Raw genomic sequence first — 21,536 nt, 5'->3', positions numbered from 1 at the left:
TCGTTGAGGGGTGGGTACTGTCAGGGTTTTTTCCCTGCTTTGTTTGCTATTTGCTGCTGGCAGCCATTTTACTTACCTCTTACTGAATCTGGTGCAGAGTGTCTGATGCTGCTCATTTCCTGCACGCCCTCTTTTGGCCAGACTGGTGTACATCATCCATGTGAGACAGATTGCAGTCTCAGTATTGTGATTTCATCACTTATTATTTAAAGGGCCTCTGTTCAGTATGCTTTGCCTTTGCATTGTCTCAGACCTGTTTGTTCCTGTTCCTGTGTATTACCTGGCTGTCTGACGTCCCTCCTGGTTCCTGACTCGGCTTGTCTGACTACTCACTTTGGCTCCTGACTCGGCTCGTCTGAATACCAGCTCTGGCTTTGACTCCTGGCTTGTTATTTGACTTGTGGACTTTTTATTATTTCTTTGTTATTAATAAAGTTGTGATTATTTTTGCACTTCTCCTCTCAGTCTGATTCCTGGCACCCTGACACCAGGGCTTGAACAAAATATTGAACATCTGGCAGATCTGCCAGATGTTTGTGCAAAAGAATAGACAGTGCAGAAATCTGATCCTTGAGAGTGCTGACTGACAAACCTTTCTCCAGGCTCTCCTGAAGAAAAGAAAAAATTTGGAATACCCTTAACTGTTCCAAGAGAAACCTTTCTATTCACACCAATAATGGTATTTACGCCATATCGTATGGTAAATCCTGCGAATAACAGGCTTACGAGCCTGAAGCATTGTATCAATGACCTTCTCAGAGAAGCCATGCCTAGCCAAAACTAAGCATTCAATCTCCAAGCAGTCAGCTTCAGAGAATCTAGATTAAGGTGGAAGAAGGGACCCTGAAGTAAAAGGTCCTTCCTCAAAGGCAACCTTAAAAGTGGATGAGGTGACATCTTTACCAGATCCGCGAACCAGATCCTGCAAGGCCAGGCCAGAGCTAATAGAATCACCAACGCCCTGTCCAGTGCTACCAGCAATAGCTCGAGGAAGAAGGACAACGAATGAAACAGGTACGCAAGACCGAAGACCCAAGGAACCGCCAGAGTGACGTTTAGAGCTGCTTGTGGATCTCTTGATCTTGACCCCTACCTTTCAAGGTTGGTGTTTAGACGAGACGCCATTATATCCAACTCCGGAATCCCCCACCTGAGTGTTATCATTGTGAATACTTCCAGGGGAGAGCCCACTCCCCGTGAAGAAAGGTCTACCTGCTCAGAAAATCCGCTCCCCAGTTGACCACTCCTGGGATGTGGATGGCAAAAAAAAGACAATCATGAAACTCTGCCCACTGTAGAATATGAGTCATCTCCTTCATAGCTAAGGCACTCCGAGTTCCTCCCTGGTGATTGATCTACATCACCAAAGTGATGTTGTCCGGTCAAACCTGATAAATTGGACCAAACGCAGATGAGGCCAAGCTGTTAAAGCATTGATAGATTGCTCTAAAGTCTAGGATATTTATTAGAAGAAAAGATTCCTCTAGAGTCCAAAGACCCTCAGCTTTTAAAGACCCCCAAACTGCTCCCCAGCCCGACAAGCTGACATCTGTTGTCACAATCACCCAAGATGGTCTCAGGAAGCATGTTCCTTGAGACAGATGATCCTGTGAAATCCACCCGGATAGAAAGTCTCTCGTTAGGGAGTCTAGAAATATCCTCTGAGAGAGATCTGAGTGGTCTCCATTCCATAGGATGAGCATACATAACTGTAGAGGTCTCAGACAGAAAAGGAGCAAAAGGAATAATGTCTATTGAAGCAACCATTAGACCAATTACTTCCATACACTGAGCCACTGATGGACGGATAGAGGACTGAAGTGAAAGACAGGAAGCCAGAATTTTGTACTTTCTGACATCCCTAAGGAAAAGAACAGAGAGTCTATGATCGTCCCCAAAAAGCATACCCTGGTGTCTGGCACCAGGGAACTCTTTCCAAATTTACTTTCCACTTTGGGAATGAAGAATAGACAACAGAACTTCTGTGAGAGATTCTGATAAATGAAAAGATCACTCCTGAACCAAGAAATCATCCGGGAATGGAGCCAGCATTATCCCCTGAGATCTGACTACAGCTAAAAGGGCACCTAGAACCTTAGTATAGATCTGAGGAGCCGTGGCAAGGCCAAAAGGAAAGCAAACCTCAGGAATTGGTGATGTTACCTGTGAAAAGGAACATGAAGATACGTATCCTTCAGGTCTATGGTAGTCATAAACAGACCCTCCTGAACCAAGGGTAGAAAGGAAAAAATAGTTTCCATTTTAAAGGATGGAATCTAGAGAAATTTGTTGAGACACTTGAGGTCCAAAATTGGTCGGAAAGTTCCCTCCTTTGGGGAACCACAAAAAGGGTTGAATAGAATCCTCAACCCTGTTCTGCCACAGGAACTGGGACAATTACTCCCAGTGAAGATAGGTCCTTTACTCATTTTAAGAAGGCCTCTCTCTACACCTGCTTTGCAGATAACCTTGACAGGATAAATTTGTCCCAGGAGGGACAAGACTTTGAACCCTATGCCTGTCAAAAGAAGTAAAGCCTGCCCCGGGGGCAGCCTCTTCATGCTTATTTATTCTCAGAGTAAGGTCTCTTGGATTGTTTTCCATTATTCCAAGGCTAACTGGACCTCCAAGAAGTCCTGGATTGCTCCGGTTTGGAGGAGAATTATATTCTGGCAGCCCTTAGGTCTAGTCTTCTTGTCTTGAGGTAGGAAAGATCCCTTTCCACCAGTAAGTTCGGAAATAATTTCGGCCAAAACAGGACCAAATAAAGTCTTGCCCTTAAAAGGTAAAGACAGAATTTTGGACTTGGACGATACATACACAGACCACAAATGTTATCCACAGGGCTCTGCAAGCTAGATGGCAAAGATAAATAATTTGGCTTCCAGCCTAACTTCTTGCATGCTGACATCAACTAATAAAAGAATTAGCCAGCTATAAGGCCTTGATCCTATCTTGGATCTCCTCTATGGTAGTCTCCTCCAAAATTAGGTCGGACAAGGAAACAGACACCACTGGTTACCATTGCAAAATCTGGTGTTGAAACATCCTACTTAAAAAGCTTCCAGCTTCTAATCCCTAAGATCCTTAAAAAAGAAACTATCCTTAATGGGGAAAGTGGATCTCTTGACTAGGGTGGATATAGCGTCCTGAAATATATATATATGTCATGCCCCCATGGAGTCTTGAACTCTGGTCTCACATGTTGTATCCCAGTGACTTTCTACTGTGCCACCAGATGGCTTTCTACCTTATGCACGTTGTGCCACAAGTCACACACAGAGTCAGCAACGAGAAACATCTAAGTCCCTAATAACACATAGGACTATAAACATGTCACAGACATGAGGAAAATTCAGCTCATAAAAGAGAGAGAGTAATGTATAAAAGTCCCTATAACATAGGACAACATACATTCGTAGATAGATCCAAAATAATCCTACAGAATGAGAGAAGGAAATACAGAGTTCCTACAAGAAAATTAGGAAAACATATTAAAAAATATTGCATAATTCAAAATATTTACATAGAAGTTCCTCACAATTATAAATACTCCAGTGTTAATAAGGATGATATTGGAACCTTTCTTTCTTTATTGCAAAAAGAAGAATATTACAGTTGTTGTGCAAAATTAACATGAACAGCCACCAGATTGTAGCAAATACAAAGAAAACACTAATATTTGCAGAGAAACACCTCTAGAAAATTAAATGTGTAAGCACCACAGAGATTAAAGAAACCCTCAGCCGAGTCTTCTACAGGAGTCTCTAAAACCCATCCACCTCCTACAAATATTAGGAGACCCCAAACACCTAGTCCGCATCAATACTAAAGGAGAAGGACAGAGAGATAAAATAAAGGCGCGCAATGCGATCACCACTAACAGGGGATATGAGAAGATAGAGAGCTCACGCTGAATATCGGCATTGAAATAGGCCACACCCACAAAACGGCCTTTATCTCAGTGCACTTGATTAAACTGCACCATGAAGTATAATGCAGCCACATAAGAAATAAAAGCCCCGATAGGAGCGGTACTCAGGCTGACAAGCCGGCGGTGCCCCCAATATATGACTTGCATATCGGCATTGCATCCATCAACAAAGGAGGTTCTCCTACACTAAGGCTAGTCTAAAAAACATGAGAAGCCAAAAGTGATGGGATTTTACACAAACACACCCTTAGTAGTTTTGAGATGTGCATAGTGATCACGCTGCTGTGATCAGAACAGAAGGAGGGAAAAGCTAACAGGCATAACGGCCTGAGCTCAAATGGCCATAACCATTAACAAATATCAGGTGCTCAAATAACTGCACCATAAACAGACTCCAAATATGCTCCCTAGTAGTAAAAGAGGGTATAAACGCTGAGTCTTATAAGGACTACAAAGTCCATAGAAAAAGAACAAGCAGGGATTAAATGAGGGAATAAAAGTGTCGCCCTGACACCCGGTCCCCAAACACATACAGCCTGGTCTATCAGTAGAACTGCCCGGAAATGGAAGCAGCAAAATCCCTGAACCTGGCAGAAAGTCAGATAGCTGCTTGGCTACAAAATATCACAAAACAGTGGATATTTAATTAAATTATAAACCCTTTCTGAGTGTAGCAGGTCACACTAGGTCCCTGAATAAAAATGAAGTCCTTCTTCACATATTTTCTCCTGTATTGAGGTAAATAAGAAATGACTTACCCTACAGGGCCTTCTGCTGTGGAGCAGTCACATCAGCTTCAGGTCTTTGAGCCTCATCCAACCGCTGACAGGGACCTGAAGAAAACAAGAAAAACAGAGCAACCAACCCTGGTTTTCAATATAAGGGGTAGCATACATTGTTAGAGTTAAAGTAAGGACTGCCTCACCGACCTCCAATTGCTAATAGCCACCATTGATTTTGAGGTTTTGTATGGAGTGGTCAGGTTGGATAACCTCAAAATCAAGATTCTCAAAGGCAACTTATAAAAAAAATGGAAAGAAAAACCTTTGAAATGAAAATGATAATGCACTTCAACTTGCTAAATTCTGGACTAAATGTGGACTGTTAACACATTATTAATATTTTTATACTTTCATATAGTGAATTACATTGTATATTCAACGGTCTCTATGCATAGGTACACAGGTAAGCCCATGTCCCCACTTTTGTCATTATTATTATTCCTTTTTTTTTCTTTCTTTCCTTTCTTCTTTTTTGACTATCTTATATTCCCCCTGTATACATAATTTCACATCTTTATACATATTGATTCCATGTTGATATATAACTTTATGTCAGTATAAGCTCTATGTAAAACTATATATTTCCCATCTGTTCTCCTACACTGGACACTGTCTGCCTCTATTTCCTAAGCCCCCCTCATGATTTTTACCACACCCCCTCCTGTCCCTGCACTCAGACCTCTGTAACACTTTCTTTTCTTTTTAGCCATCCTGTGTTTTGAGATATAATCTGTAAATTTAATTGAATTGGTCAGTATTGCTTCAGACTTGAGAAAGGAAGGAATTCTTCCGAAAGCTTGTCAACTTATAAATGTATTAGTTAGTCCAATAAAAAAGTATCATTGCTCAATGCAATACTCTTGTTATTTTGATATCTAAATATCTGGACTAAAAAGGCTACTCCAATCATTGTATATATATATATATATATATATATATATATATATATATATATATATATATATATATATATATATATATATATAGAATGTAGCAAAGAAGCACTCCAACTGTGACAAAAAGTTTTAATTCAAACTAGTGACGTTTCGGGACAGTAACAGTCCCTTCCTCTGACAAATTAACAGTGTGAAAATGCAGGCCTTAAATAGGCACCAAACTGCCCTCCCCACGTGATTGACCAATCATGGCCAAAGTTACATGATACACCTTACAAAGTGACCAATAGCTGTCAATAATACAAAACTAGTGTATATAGTGATTCAAGTGAATAATAGAAAAGTAATTTAAACATGAAACTCTGTGTTGCCAATAAAGAGGGGGGGCAATCTCACTCCAACCACACATAAAAGTCAGCTAAATATCATTAAAAATGTAAACAAAACAATAACTCAACAGTGAAGGAGGGGGATCGTAATTCAACCAATCATTGTCACCCTGGCCCATGGAGATCGTAATCCCACCAACCAGCAGTGTTCTAGCTTTTGGAGATCATGGTAGCACCAATCAGCGGCGTTATGGCACTCAGTGCTAGATACGTCATAGCTACAAACACTGCTGGTTTGTTGGATTACGATCTCCATGGGCCAGGGTGACAATGATTGGTTGAATTACGATCCCCCTCCTTCACTGTTGATTTATTGTTTTGTTTACATTTTTAATGATATTTAGCTGACTTTTATGTGTGGTTGGAGTGAGATTGCCCCCCCTCTTTATTGGCAACACGGAGTTTCATGTTTAAATTACTTTTCTATTATTCACTTGAATCACTATATACACTAGTTTTGTATTATTGACAGCTATTGGTCACTTTGTAAGGTGTGTCATGTAACTTTGGCCATGATTGGTCAATCACGTGGGGAGGGCAGTTTGGTGCCTATTTAAGGCCTGCATTTTCACACTGTTAATTTGTCAGAGGAAGGGACTGTTACTGTCCCAAAACGTCACTAGTTTGAATTAAAACTTTTTGTCACAGTTGGAATTGTTCAGTGAGTGCTTCTTTGCTACATTCTATTATTAACCTTATAGCACCCTGACAAGCTGCAAAAGTTGGTGAGAGTGCACTTACACCACTGTTTGGAATATATATATATATATATATATATATATATATATATATTTTTATATATATATATATATATATATATATATATATATATATATATAATATAATATATATATATATATATATATATATATATATATATATGTATTTATATGTGTATATATGTATTTTCAGACATACAGTATATCAGTATATACACATATAAACACAGACATACATATTTATACATATATAGAAACATATATAAATATATAAGTGCATTGAAGCCCTTTGCAGTCAAGTAGCTGAAAAAAAGTAAAATCACATTTATGCAATAATAATTTTTAATAAAGTGTTTGTGTACTTACTGTAAATATTTTACATTACAGTGTTATTCACATAAGGGGATCTGTTGTATGTATTTTTAAATAGATATTCCTATATGTATATTTATATCTGTACTGTTCTATACCTATATATAAATGTGTGTGTGTATAGATATTTATCTTACAAAAAACATTATATATATATATATATATATCCTATATAATAAAAGGCCAAGTGTGTTTGTCTGAAGCTGTCATGCGCAGTAGACAGCACAGCACGAGGACGAACACACCTGGCCTTTGAGAGTCTCTAAGTCTCTGCTCTGCAGGGCGAGCAGAAGTGGGCGTTGCCGAGCGTGGCCGGGGGGCGTGGCCGAGCACAAGGGTCATGAGGGGGCGTGGTCGAGTGTGAAGGGGCGGGGCCAGACGGGCCGTGAAAGGCTGTGCAGTCTGAGAGCTCAAAACAGCTCAAAAGAGGGGAGAGAGGGGGTAGGGAAAAGATAAGAAAGGTGAGAGAGAGATCAAGAGGGGAGAGAGAGATCAAGAGGGGAGATAAAGAGAGCACAAGAGAGGGAGCAAAAGAGAGGGGGAGAGCCAGCAAAAGAGAGGGGGAGGGAGAGCAAAAGAAAGGGGACAGAGAGATCAAAAGAGAGGGGGGGATGAGAAAGAGAGGGGAGAGAGAGAGGGGGAGGAGAGAGAGAGGAGAGGAGAGAGAGAGGGGAGGAGAGAGAGAGAGAGGGGGGAGGAGGAGAGAGAGAGAGGGGAGATAGAGAGGGGAGAGAGAGAGGGGAGGGGGAGAGAGAGAGGGGAGAGAGAGAGGGGAGGGGGAGAGAGAGAGGGGAGGGGGAGAGAGAGAGGGGAGGGAGAGAGAGAGGGGAGGGGGAGAGAGAGAGGGGAGGGAGAGAGAGAGGGGAGGGAGAGAGAGAGGGGGAGTGAGAGAGAGAAAGGGGAGGGAGAGAGAGAGGGGAGGGGGAGAGAGAGAGGGGAGGGAGAGAGAGAGGGGAGGGAGGGAGAGAGAGAGGGGGAGTGAGAGAGAGAGGGGAGGGAGAGAGAGAGGGGGAGTGAGAGAGAGAGGGGAGGGGGAGAGAGAGAGGGGAGGGAGAGAGGGGAGGGGGAGGGAGAGAGAGAGGGGAGGGGGAGGGAGAGAGGGAGGGAGGGGGAGTGAGAGAGAGGAGGGAGAGAGAGAGACGGGAGAGAGAGAGACGGGAGAGAGAGAGGGGAGGGAGGGAGAGAGAGAGGGGAGGGAGAGGGGAGGGAGAGAGAGAGGGGAGGGAGAGAGAGAGAGAGGGGAGGGAGAGAGAGAGAGAGGGGAGGGAGAGAGAGAGTGGGAGAGAGAGAGGGGGAGAGAGAGAGGGGGAGAGAGAGAGGGGGGAGAGAAAGAGAGGGAGAGAGAATGAGGGGGGAGAGAGAGAGAGGGGGAGAGAGAGAGGGGATAGAGAGAGTGGGGGAGAGAGAGAGAGTGGGGGGGGGAGAGAGAGATAGGGGGGGAGAGAGAGAGAGAGAGAGAGAGAGGGGGGGAGAGAGATAGAGGGGGGGAGAGAGAGATAGAGGGGAGAGAGAGAGATAGAGGGGAGAGAGAGAGATAGAGGGGAGAGAGAGAGATAGAGGGGAGAGAGAGATAGAGGGGAGAGAGAGATAGAGGGGAGAGGGAGGGGGAGAGAGACAGGGGAGAGAGAGAGCACAAAAGAGAGGAGGGAGAGAGAGTGCAAAAGAGAGGGGTGAGAGAGAGCGCAAAAGAGAGGGGTGAGAGAGAGCACAAAAGAGAGGGGGAGAGAGAGCGCAAAAGAGATGGGGAGAGAGAGCGAAAAAGAGAGGGGGAGAGAGAGAGCGCAAAAGAGAGGGGGAGAGAGAGAGCGCAAAAGAAAGGGGGAGAGAGAGAGCGCAAAAGAGGGGGGAGAGAGAGAGCGCAAAAGAGGGGGGGAGAGAGAGAGCACAAAAGGGGGGGGGAGAGAGAGAGCGCAAAAGAGGGGGGATAGAGAGAGCGCAAAAGAGGGGGGATAGAGAGAGCGCAAAAGAGGGGGGGATAGAGAGAACGCAAAAGAGGGGGGGAGAGAGAGAGCGCAAAAGAGAGGGGGAGAGAGAGCGCTCTCTCTTAATCTGGTTTTAATCTTGTAAAACCAGATTAAGCATTATTCTTTGCACAAGGTCACACAAAGTTTAATGCACCTTGCACTATTGATTGCGCTCCACTTGTTATCGAGCCCCTATCATTTTTAATAAAAATTTTCTACCTATTTTTGCTAAATCAAATATGTAAGTAGCACTAGCCATACCAAAGTGTTGCATGTATTGTATGACTATATGAAGTCCATTGTTACTAATATAATGTTCCCACAGGACTAAATAATTTAATATCAAATTGAAATAGAGGTTTATTATCAAATTAATCTCTTACCTGTTACATGGAAATATAATTTCTTGCACAGTTCCATCCTCTGTGTACTTTATGATAACTTTATCCAGAAACCAACCATTTTCTGCAATAAAAATGAAGAATTGCATGAAATCTAGTTTAATTGAACCAAACTCTTTTATTTTAAACCTTATTGGTATATATGTATATATATATATATATATATATATATATATATATATATATATATATATAAACCAAGGTATACAAGTCATAAATTATTTTGAATGCATTATATTACCTGTGCCTATTCCATCATGACTAATCCATATTTTTGTAAGTGTTCCCAATGAGACTGCCTGAATGATAAACAGATCAACCTAAAAATAAACAATGAAAATACATAAAGTTAACAAATACAACTTGAACTTGCACTAATGTGCAGTAAAATAATCTTTCAAGATTGTTGTAATATGTAATGTCCCACAAAACAAACATGCTATATTAGTTGATTATTATTTGAATTGATATATTAAATAAGTTATTAACTTTGCTTTGAAAAATAATTATTTTCAGTTCCAAAATAATATTTACTTACAGGTGGGTACCATTTTTTTTCCAATCCATGATCATTATTAACAATACAACATTTCTAGTAAACCTGATGTTCTATGACAAATATGTAGCTAACCTTATTTTTATAAGAAGACATTTTGAGGTGGCTTCTACTTGAATACAGGAAAAGAAAGGAATTGAATGTTTTGATATCTACTTTCTGGTTAATACTAAGGGTCCGATGATCAAAAGGTCACCACTGAAAATGTGAAAAGCCATGTTTAGCCTTGCAGGGAAAGTATTTGTGTAATTATCAAAGAAAATTGCTTGTCCCTGCGACTGGCGAGCTGCCTTCCATAAAAATAATGAGAGCTCTCTGCTATGTAAAAGTTCTCAATGGAGGATGAGGTACACAGGGAGGAACCGGTGTATAATTCAACTTTAATATTATGCCTAATACAAATCAAATGACGTTGTTTTCAGTGCACTGTACCCTAAAATCACTGTTATTTTCATATGCATAGATTTGCCCTTAAAAGTAGTGTTTTGAGTATTTTGAGAAAAACGTATAGCCTTTTACGTTGCAAGAAAACATTGTGAGATCTGCAGGGTGGAAATGTTTAGATAATTACGATTGGATTTGAGAGACAATTTCATACACGCCCATATACGCTAAAAAAAAAAAATATGCTTTGTATTTTGTACTTAAAAGTAAGAATTTCGATGTGTTTGTGCACATCCAGTGTAGCTAAATTACAATTTACGCTGAGCATATTTAATATCATTTAGTCCTGAGTCATTTATATACACATGTGGTGTTTATGATAAAATATCATTTTTGGTGAACAATTTAGTTATACTTTTTGATGCACCTTAACAACATATTTTTTGTGTTTATTTTTGTGTAAATGGTTCATTTTTAAATCATGATTTTCATTGTGCTTTTTTGTTATATATGCAGTATACGCCCCTTAGCAAGACACTCTGTTTCCATAGTAAAAAGTGGCTTTATAGAATTCTTCCATGGAAATAGAAGAACTGGCGAGCATTCTTTAATAATCTCGCCAGCCCACAGAGTTTTCAATCATCGAGCCCTAAGAATGAAACAGAAATGACTATTTTATTAAGATATTCGATTCAAATATAGCAAATAGCCAATTTCCCCTTTAACATATGAATTGCAATAGTTTTTAAGGTGTGTTTTTTTTTAAAAAAAAAGGAAAAAAACTGATGGATACTATTGAGGGGACACGAAACTGACATTTTATCTTTCATGATTCATACAGAGCATATATTTTGAAATAACTTTACAATTTAATTATATTATCAAAATGTGCTTCATTCTTTTGACATCCTTTGTTGAAGAAGCAGCAATAGACTACTGGTAGCTAACTGAACACATCTGGTGAGCCAAATGCAAGAGAGTTAAATGTGCAGCCACCAATCAGCAGCTAGATTCCAGTAGTACACTGCTATTTTTAAACCAAGGATACCATGAGAACAAAGTTTAAAATTGCATGCTCTCTCTGAATTAAAAATATTGGGTTTCATGTCCCTTTAATGAGATATTTTGATTTAGTAAATATAACTGTAAAAAAGCTGTTAAAAGAATATTAAACCCCAAAATTCCTAGATAGAATAATGGATTCAAAGCAAATATTACTAAAGAGTAGAGTGCAGATGTAGTTTTACAATGATATAAGTTGCTTCACTGTTACTAGAGTATTTTGAGTAAGCTCTGGAGTGTCTATAATTGTGAGATTTTTTTTAAACAGTCAGCAGAGTAGAGATGGAAGGTTGTTTATAGATTATAGAAGAGCACCTTCCCTTAAAGGGACATAATAATACTCATATACTAAGTCACTTGAAACTGATGCAGCATAGCTGTAAAAAGCTGACAGGAAAATATCACCTGAGCATCTCTGTGTAAAAAAGAAAGATATTTTACCTCACAATTTCCTCAGCTCACCAGAGTAAGTTCTGTGTAAAAAGTTAACTTTCAGTTACTACCCAGCTGCAGTTTAAAGGGCCATGATACCCAAATGTTTAAACACTTGAAAGTAATGCGGCATAGCTGTAAAAAGCTGACTAGAAAATATCACCTGAACATCTCTATGTAAAAAAGAAAGATATTGTACCTCAAAATGTCCTAAGTATTCAAACCCCATTGCAAAGGACTTTAAGCAGCAAATAAGTATGTCTGTCCCGGGACAAGCAAGGGGGTGAGCCTGGTGCACTCTCATGTTATTTCCCTATTCAATTTAAGGAAGTTTACTATGAAATCTCATGAGAGTTGAGTGAAATCTCATGAGATCACAATAAAAGAGTTTATGATCTCAGCACTGCTGATGCTGATTGGCTGCTGTTCATTTTTACATTTTTAAAAAAAATTTTTTTTTTTACCTGCAGCTGGGAAGCAGCTGAGTATAACTTTTTACACAGGACTTACTCTGGTGAGCTGAGGAAATTGTGAGGTAAAATATCTTCCTTTTTTACATAGAGATGTTCAGGTGATATTTTCCTGTCAGTGTTTTACAGTTATGCTGCATCAATTTCATGTGATTTAGCATATGAGTAGTATGTCCTTTTAAATGAAAAGAAAAAAAAAAGAAGGAAGAAGAAAGAAAGAAAGAAAGAAAGAAATGAACAGCAGCCAATCAGCATCAACAGTGCTGAGGTCATGAGCTTTTTTACTGTATTCTCATGAGATTTCACTAAACTCTCATGAGATTTCATAGTAAACTTCCTTAAAGGGACACTGAACCCAAATAGTTTCCATTGTGATTCAGATAAAACATTACATTTTAAGCAACTTTCTAATTTACTCCTATTATCAATTTGTCTTCGTTCTTTTGCTATCTTTAATTCAAAAAGAAGGCATCTAAGCTTTTGTCTTAGTTTAGCACTCGGGACAGCACTCGGGACAGCACATTTTTATTGGTGGATGCATTTATCCACCAATCAGCAAGGACAGCCCAGGTTGTTCACCAAAAATGGGCCGGCATCTAAACTTACGTTCTTGCATTTCAAATAAAGATACCAAGAGAATAAATAAAATGTGATAATAGGAGTAAATTAGAAAGTTGCTTAAAATTTCATGCTCTGTCTGGTTCCGGTGGAGGAGGAGCAAGCAGGTGTAGCTGAGCTCTGCCCTCCAGTCCCATAGCTCCTGGCGGTGGAATTTCGCGCCTTCCCCTCCTGTGAGGGTGCTTTTTGGACAGTAAGAGACATCTTCTCTGGAACCCTTGACGGTGGAACTCCATCCCACTGTGGCCGCAATAAAACATCTAAATAGCATATTTACCTTGATATGCACGATAACTAAGCTAAGAGACATAAACAGCTTACCTTCTTTTCCCCTTTTTTTTTTTCTCTCCCCCTTCCCTCCTATGAAAGTTGTGGGAAGAGGAAACAAAGGACTGGGAATCCCCTCACACAACTTCGAGGCTACACTTTTTCCTGTTAATGTAGTCCAAGGAGGCACCCGTTCTATTTTCTGGGCTTTCTTGCCCCTTCGTGTCACTATCTTACCTCTCAATCTCACCCCACTACAGGCATAACAACAACTACCTGTGTTTTCTCCGGACCGTTTCTCGCTACAGCTTGAGGCACAGCGGCGATCTCCTCCTCCCCCACCGGTGCTGCGTGGGAGGTTGTGAGTCTGCACTGTGCTTGACGTGACTCCAGAGGTTTGATTTTGGCTCTCTGCTGTGGCTTCTCTGCGCCCTCCGGGATATCATCTGGCCTGTGGCGGCTCCCCCCCCCTCCCCCACCGGTGCTGCGTGGGAGGTGGTGAGTGCGAGCCGCATCTGAGGAGAGTATCGGAGGTCCGACTGCCGAGGCGATCCTTTGAACCCTTACCACTTCTTCCTGCCTTCCTTCCACTGGGGCTCCGTGGGAGGAGGGGAGAACAGCCTTGGTCGAAGGCAGAAATAAAAGCTGTTCAATTAAGCAGTGAGAGGTTTGGACTACCTATGATGGGGTTAGATTGTGACCTTCTACACTAGCCTGTCAACCAACAGCCTCTTAACCAAGTGAGTGACACCGGAGGGGGTAAGTTACAAGCCCACTATTTTTACTTTTTCTTACTGGGGGTTGAAAGTAAGGCATGTACAAATAAATTTACAAGCTGAGAGGGGTCCCCCAGGCCCTGGCAGGAGCCGGTATTAAAATAAAAATCCACCGTTGATTGTAGACTCTCACAGACTTTCCAGCTTAAACAGAAAGAGAGAAAAAAAAAAAAAAGTTTGATATCCCCAAAATAAGAACTAAGCTTTCAATTTACCTGTAACTGAAGGGGTTTGAAAGGGAAAAACCAGAGGGGTGAAGGAGGAAAGCAGAGGAGATCCTGCCTTTATTTACCTTAAGAAAGCAAGTGATAGCTAACTCTTTAATAGAGTGTATTTATTGAGCTGTGGGAACACAGGCTCACATTAATTCTAAAACCACACTATTAGGACTCCTACACCCTGTGATAGTGAAAAAGAAAGGAAAAGAAAAAAAAAAAACTCTTTACCTGGATAAAGAACAAATATCAGCTAACCTCATATTTTTCTTTCCTAAAGCCATATTTCCCGAAGATATATGATTTACTGTTTTTTTTTCATTTTTTATTTGCTAGCATAAGAAGATATGTACTAAATTGTACTATAACCTGTTTCTTCTTTTTTTTTTTTCTTTTGTCTGCTTTTTGATGGGGATATTGTTGATCATGCAATTACATTTATCTGTATAAAGCTTGAAGCTAACTAATTCTGTTAGGTTATCCTGGTACTTCAATATTATCCACTCTAGGATTCTCATTATTATTGGGCTATTTAAATAGAGCTACTGTCTTTATTTTTAAACAGATTCGCTATAACCTCCTTCCCGCCCTCTAAATGTCCTCTATTTTACCTAACTAAACCAAGCGCCTAGTTTTAGAGAAGAAAAAAATACTGTCCCTTTTATCATATCTACAAAGGGGCATGCTATGAGGCCTTACAGATTGATATAGTCTCTATAATATCTAACCCATGTACTAAATCTACAGGTAATATACTGAACCTATGTGCATATCCGAATCGATATTCAATATAGTATCTTATAAAATCTTCTTGACTAAGTAAAAGCTTGAATAATATGTAAATTACTATAGGAGCAGTAGAAGGGGAAAAAAAGAGAGAATATAACTGTTTCTCTTGTCTCTCTCCTGGAATTTCTGAAATTTGGATGCTATCTATCTTTTCTTTTTGTACTAAACTATATTTACTGAGAATGGTGTAGTGACTAATTCTTGATTGCTATTCGTTCAGCCTCTCCAAGAACGTCATCCTTAATTTTGCTCCCTCTCTTTGTTCTAACTAAATAGCTACATAAAGTTATAAGCTATACTTAAGAAGCAACTTAGCTACAGACTAGTATAGAAAGCTTCTATTCATAGATAAATAGATAGGACATAAGCTCTTATGCATATTTAGATGTTTCCTATCTTAATAACCTATATTTAAGCAGAATTAAAGAAGTAATACTTCTCAAAGTCTTCTAAAAGATAGTTTTCTATATATATATATATATCACACTCGGTAGACCTAAATATTTACTGCTTTAAAAACTACATCTCTTCTTCTGTGACAAAGCTCATTTAATCGTATTAAACACTCCCTCATTCTTACTCCCATGGCTGGACTCTCCACATAATTAAATTACTCACCCCTATATAGACACTTTATCCCCCTCTTTTTTTTTTTCTCTCCCCCTCACTTGTCCCCCACCGCTCACCCCCCCCTCCCCCCCCTTCACTTCTCCACTCTGAGGCTTAAACACCTCCTTAATCTTGCACTTCTCTGGTCTCTTCGGGCTCCCAGAGCACCCCACTCACACTCCTTTTTTCGGCACGATATAAATTTTTCACCTTTCCAAGTTTTTTTTTCGGCACATGGAAAAATTTCTTCACGTCCCTCACAAGACCCCCTCTCCAGCCATGGCAGCCAGACAGAGGGATAGGAAAACGAAGACCACACAAGAAAATGTCACCGATATACAACCAATAATGGATAATACAGCAGGGATACATGAAGTAACCAATATTCAAAACTTGGTTACCAGCATCTCAGATGCCCTTACTCCTAAATTTGATGCCCTTAAAACCGAACTAAAACAAGACATCCTTTTATTAACACAGGAAGTCAGGCAGTTTTCTGCCAGACTACAAGAAGTAGAACAAAGGGTATCTGATCTGGAAGACCTAACAAACCTACACAGCTCTAAACTGGAATCGGCAGATATTAATATACAAAAAATTCAAATAAACTAGAAGATTTAGAGAGATCGTTCCAGAAGGAACAATATAAGAATTATTGGTCTTCCAGAGGAACAAAACGAAAATCTTATATCTTTCATTTCAGAACTACTACCCAAAATTCTTAAAATATCATCCACTCATCAACCCATAATGGTTGAGAGAGCACACAGGTTAGGTCCTTCATATACAGACAGTAAAGGTAGAAATAGACCTAGGCCGATTATAGCGAAACTTCTAAACTATCAGGACAAAATTACTCTACTTCAGCACTACCGCAGACAGCAGCCGATTACATTTAAAGATGCTACAATTTTAATATTTCAAGATTTTTCCACTGATAAAGCAGGCAAAGAGACGGAAGCTTGGCTCCCATCTGCTCTAAATTTATCCAAAAAGGTTATCGAGCAATGATAATATATCCCCACAAACTTAAGGTTATAGCACAGGAAGAAACACATTGGTTCGAAGAAACCAGTTTGGCTGAAAATTTTTACAAAACACTTGATTCCCTAAAACTAATAATAAAAACATAGGAATATAACAAACCTTAAAAGTCAACAAATAGAGAAGAGGAAGGAAAGAAAGAGAAAGGAAAAAAGTTTTCTACAGGCTTTTCGTAGGGAAGACCCCTGTCTATGGATAGACAAGGGTCAAGGGATCTCCTCCCCCACGTGTGGGGGTAAATTAATAGAAAACCCCTTTTTTTTTTTTTTCCCCCTCCCCGACCCCCCGCTGTTGTTGCTCCTGGGCCTCCCCTCTCTTTTTAACTATATCTCTCCCCTAAATGGGAAAAAATAGGCAAATGTAAAATAGTATCATGGAATGTAGGGGGAATTTCCACACCTATCAAACGCAAGGCGATCCTTACACAATTATGTAAACTTCAAACTGATATAGGTTTCATTCAAGAAACACACCTGTCAGCAGAGGAAACTTTAAAATTAAAAACTTCTTGGGTCAAAGAAGTATACTTTGCGGCTGGTGTTAAGAGAAAGAGGGGGGTAGCCAATACTAATAGGTAAAAAAAACCAAGTCAGAAGTTGTCCATTGCGTGGCCGACCCAGGGGGAAGATATGTGCTTTTAAAAGTAAAGATCGCCAAGAAGTTGTACACACTTTGTAACACATATGGTCCAAATATATTCGATCCAGAATACTGGAATACTCTGCAGTCGAAACTCTTATCTTACACAGAAGGCCTCTCTAATTATTGGTGGCGATTTTAATATGGCACCTCAATGCCCAATAGACAGATTAAGACAAGACACTAACATCTGAAGCAAAAAGAGATAACTTAGAAACCAAGTTATATAAAAAAATCATGCATAATTTAGCCATTCACGACATATGGAGGAATCAAAATCCAACTGCTCATAGCTTTACTTGTCTCTCGGAAAGGCCCATAAAACCATGTCTAGAATAGACATTTTTCTGATTGACGAACGTATTCCAGTATCAAGGGTTAAAGCAACAATTATGCCAATATTATTATCAGATCACGCACCTATTTTCTCTTGAAATATGTTTAGCAGATACGCATTCTTCCCCTCACACTTCTTTTTCCCTACTATTTAACATCAGACCTAAAGTTTAAAAAATGGCTATTAAACAAATATAAAGAGTATGCACACTTTAATAGAGAACATCTTATAGTCCCGAAATATTCTGGGAAACGGCGAAAAGCTGTAATGAGGGGGGAAATTATTGCATATGGCGCTATGCTATTAAAAAAAAATTAGGCTTAGGGAAAAAGAATCTTATAAATTTCTGCTGAACTCTTATAATCAATATCTTTCTGATAGAACCCCTGTTAATTGGGCAAAATATCTGCAAGCGAAAAAAAGAGAGAGATGTCTTTGTATTATCTCAAGAAACACAAAAAGAATTGAAAATCCAAACTAAAATGTATAGGTATGGTAACAAGTCAGGCAGAATATTGGCTAAATTAATTAAAAACGAAAAAAAAACAATTAAACTTAGATAAATTGCTACATAAAGGGAAACATGTTACTAAACCAGAGGATATTCTGACGATATTTCATGAATATTTTAAAGAACTGTATACGCCTAAAACCACTGAGGTAAATAAATCTGCTGAGTTTTGGAGTGAAATTGAATATCCTACATTGACTCCAGAAGTTACCAACAATCTTAACGCCTCCATCACGGCGGAAGAGATTGAGAAAGTAATATCTAAGTTGTCATCAAATAAAGCACCTGGTCCTGACGGTCTCCCCAGTGAATTTATAAAATACTGCTCAGCGAAGTCACTCCACATATTCGTACTCTTTTTAACAGCTTCTTTATTGAGGGTAAACCTACCCCCCTTTCCTTTTCACAATCTTTTACAACATTAATACTTAAAGGTGATAAAGACCCAGTTTGCAAGGAATCATACAGACCCATAGCCCTCCTCAATGTGGACTATAAAATCTTAACAGCAGTATTGGCGGCTAGATTACAAGGGGCTCTTGCAGAAATTATCCATCCAGACCAGTCAGGGTTTCTAAATAACAGAAACTCTGCCGCAAAAATTAGGGAGGTATTAGTTGTGACAGAATATTATAAGACAATGTCAGATGTGAGTAGCGGGGGAGAGGGCATACAGGATCTTGCTATTATTTCTATAGATGCAGAAAAGGCATTCGATTCAATTATCCAGGAGCATATATATTCCTCACTCAAACACTTTGGCATTAAGGGTAAATTCACTGACTTTATAATCAATCTCTACACCTTATCTGCTACAAAATTGATAATTAATAATAATCTCTCCCCACCTATCCCCATAGGTAGAGGGGCGCGTCAAGGTTGCCCTCTCTCCCCGCTTCTCTTCAATATTGCCATCGAACCCTTGGCAATTAAACTAAGACAATCTCTCGATGGTATTAGAATTCGTAAGCATGAAATTAAAATTGGCCTCTATGCAGACGATCTGCTCGTCTATATGACAAATACCAAACTAAATATTCCAAAACTTTTCTGTATAATGGATCATTTTGGTTCCTTTTCAGGATACAAAGTTAATTACACGAAATCTGAATATTTTGGCTCAGAAATACTGATGAACTCGGTAACAAATATACCACTACGAACAGGGTTACAGACTCCTTTAAATATTTAGGGATCCATATCCCCGCTTAACACCGAGGATCTCTACAAACTTAATATTCCCCCAGTCTTGAAAGTAATCAAAGAAAAACTTAAGAACTGGCATAACTTGCCAATATCATTATCTGGCCGAATAGCCTTATTTAAAATGGCTCTTCTTCCGAAACTACCTTTATATCCTCCAAAATACATCTATATTATTGCTAGGAAAGACATCCGATCAATTAACAGTGCACTTATAGAATTCCTATGGCAAGGGAAAAGAGCAAAAATATCCTTGAAGAAACTATCAGTACCAAGAGAATTCGGGGGACTGGCCCTGCCTGATACATGGCTATATAATCTTTCTTTTCTTGCGCGTATGGCTACAGACTGGATTTCCCGTACAACTACATTCTGAACAATGAATTAGAATTCAATGTCTGCTATCCATATAGTTTATCTGCATTGATACATCTTGATCTAAAAGAAATCCCGACAGAAATTAAAAAACTTAAAACAATGTACAACCCGCTTAAAGCTTGGCAAAATATAACAAAGCTTCTTGCAATAAATAGCAAAGCCTCTTCATATCTGCCAATATTAGGAAACCCTAAATTTCAGGCAGGTATTCTGTCTGGTGTCTTTATGAGATGGCATTATTCTGGTTTGACCAATGTCTATTCAAATAATAGACAAAGAAAGACATTGTATTAAATCATTTCAAGAATTAAATACAGAATTTGGCTTGCCAAATAAAGATTTCTTTGCATATCTCCAACTTAGGGCACTTTGCGCTTGAACTAGTTTAAAGAAAAAGGTTGGAATTGGAATATGGGGCAAACTTGAAGATTGGTTAATATTAACTAGAAATGGCCGTATGTCTATTACACCATGTTACTATTTCTTAGGTACAAATAATGGCGCACCTGTCTAACCCAATTGACTGCAAACTGGAATATACTAATTGCCTCAAGCAATATAGAAGTAAAAACTCTTCAACTCTCACTTAAAAAGATCACCCAAAATACACTCTCAGCTACATGGAGAGAAGCCCATGTTAAATTCCTTCATAGTGCATATTTCACCCCTGAGAAAGGCTACAAATGTGCCAACTTAAGCTTTAATAAATGTCCCAAATGCTCACATTTTGCAGCTAATTTTTTGCATATGATATGGCACTGCCCAAAAGTCAGGACCCTATGGCTTAAATAGAATATTGGCTAAAAAATGTTCTAAAAATAACCCCTCTTTCTCTAACATTATTTCAGATAGTGTTTGGCTTAAGGGAAGAATCCGGTAAACAAAACAACGAAAAGGTTGTAATTTCTACCATACTAGCTACAAGATATCTAATTTGCAAAAAATGGAAGACCCGATCAATCCCCTCTCTCTCTGAAGTGAAAAACTGTTTAAAAAAACAGTGCATATTAGAACAAAGGGATACAAATATTGATAATGAACAAGATGTTAAAAAGATTTTTCGATAATTGGTCTAATCTTCTTAAAAATATTCTCTCCTACAGAAATAAATCATATAATCTTTCCCTTTCAAAATAAGAAATAGTCTTGTTAGGAAACTGGTAAATAAAGGAGAGGAAGAAAAAGAAAATAATTTTTTTTTTCCTTTCTTCTTTCTTTAACACACGTGGGGGGGGGGGGTTGAGAGAAATGGGGTGGGATTGGAAAAATAAACAAAACCCCAAGACGCTTTCCATAGATAATCACATAAGATATAATGATACCATGAATGGTAATTAATTTATTTTTTAATACTGAGACTAAATAGATTAGACACTGAACTATTTAAACTAATGCAAGGTCACTGTTCTATTCTATGACTTCATAGTTTCTGTATTTATCTGTTTCATTACTCAGTTTGATCTAGAATGAACAATAATTGTATTATTTTTGACCTACATTAACTATTTTTTGGTTCTAGATATTTCTAAGAAAAAGAAATATGAAGTATAATTAATATATCTTCAAATTTACATGCTATGTAAAAATTATTTTAATTATGTCTAAATTCAGCATGCTCATATTGATATATTGTATTTCAATGGCCTTGTACTTCATCCTCTATTTTTGTTTTCTGTACAAGACAGTAAATGTATGATATCTGATTTATGTAAATTGTTTTGGTATTATAAATAAAAAAAAAAAAAAAAAATTCATGCTCTATCTAAATCATAAAGAAAAAATTGGGTTC

General features: G+C 38.9%; 1 protein-coding gene across 1 annotated transcript in view; it reads right to left on the bottom strand.

Annotated features, from left to right (window-relative positions):
* The window catches only part of RP1 (RP1 axonemal microtubule associated), a 550,286-nt gene that overhangs the window by 15,195 nt on the left and 513,555 nt on the right, over window positions 1-21,536 (bottom strand). Inside the window, exons 27-28 of the mRNA XM_053715884.1 lie at window positions 9,699-9,777; window positions 9,440-9,521 (exon numbers count right to left, since the gene is read on the bottom strand). Of these exons, the coding sequence (XP_053571859.1) occupies window positions 9,440-9,521; window positions 9,699-9,777 (161 nt within the window). The remainder of the gene's footprint in view (window positions 1-9,439; window positions 9,522-9,698; window positions 9,778-21,536) is intronic.

Source organism: Bombina bombina, chromosome 5, assembly GCF_027579735.1.
Source record: "Bombina bombina isolate aBomBom1 chromosome 5, aBomBom1.pri, whole genome shotgun sequence".
Classification (NCBI taxonomy): Eukaryota; Metazoa; Chordata; class Amphibia; order Anura; family Bombinatoridae; genus Bombina; species Bombina bombina.
Note: the sequence above shows the minus strand (reverse complement) of the source record. Positions and strands in the feature narration are given on the sequence as shown.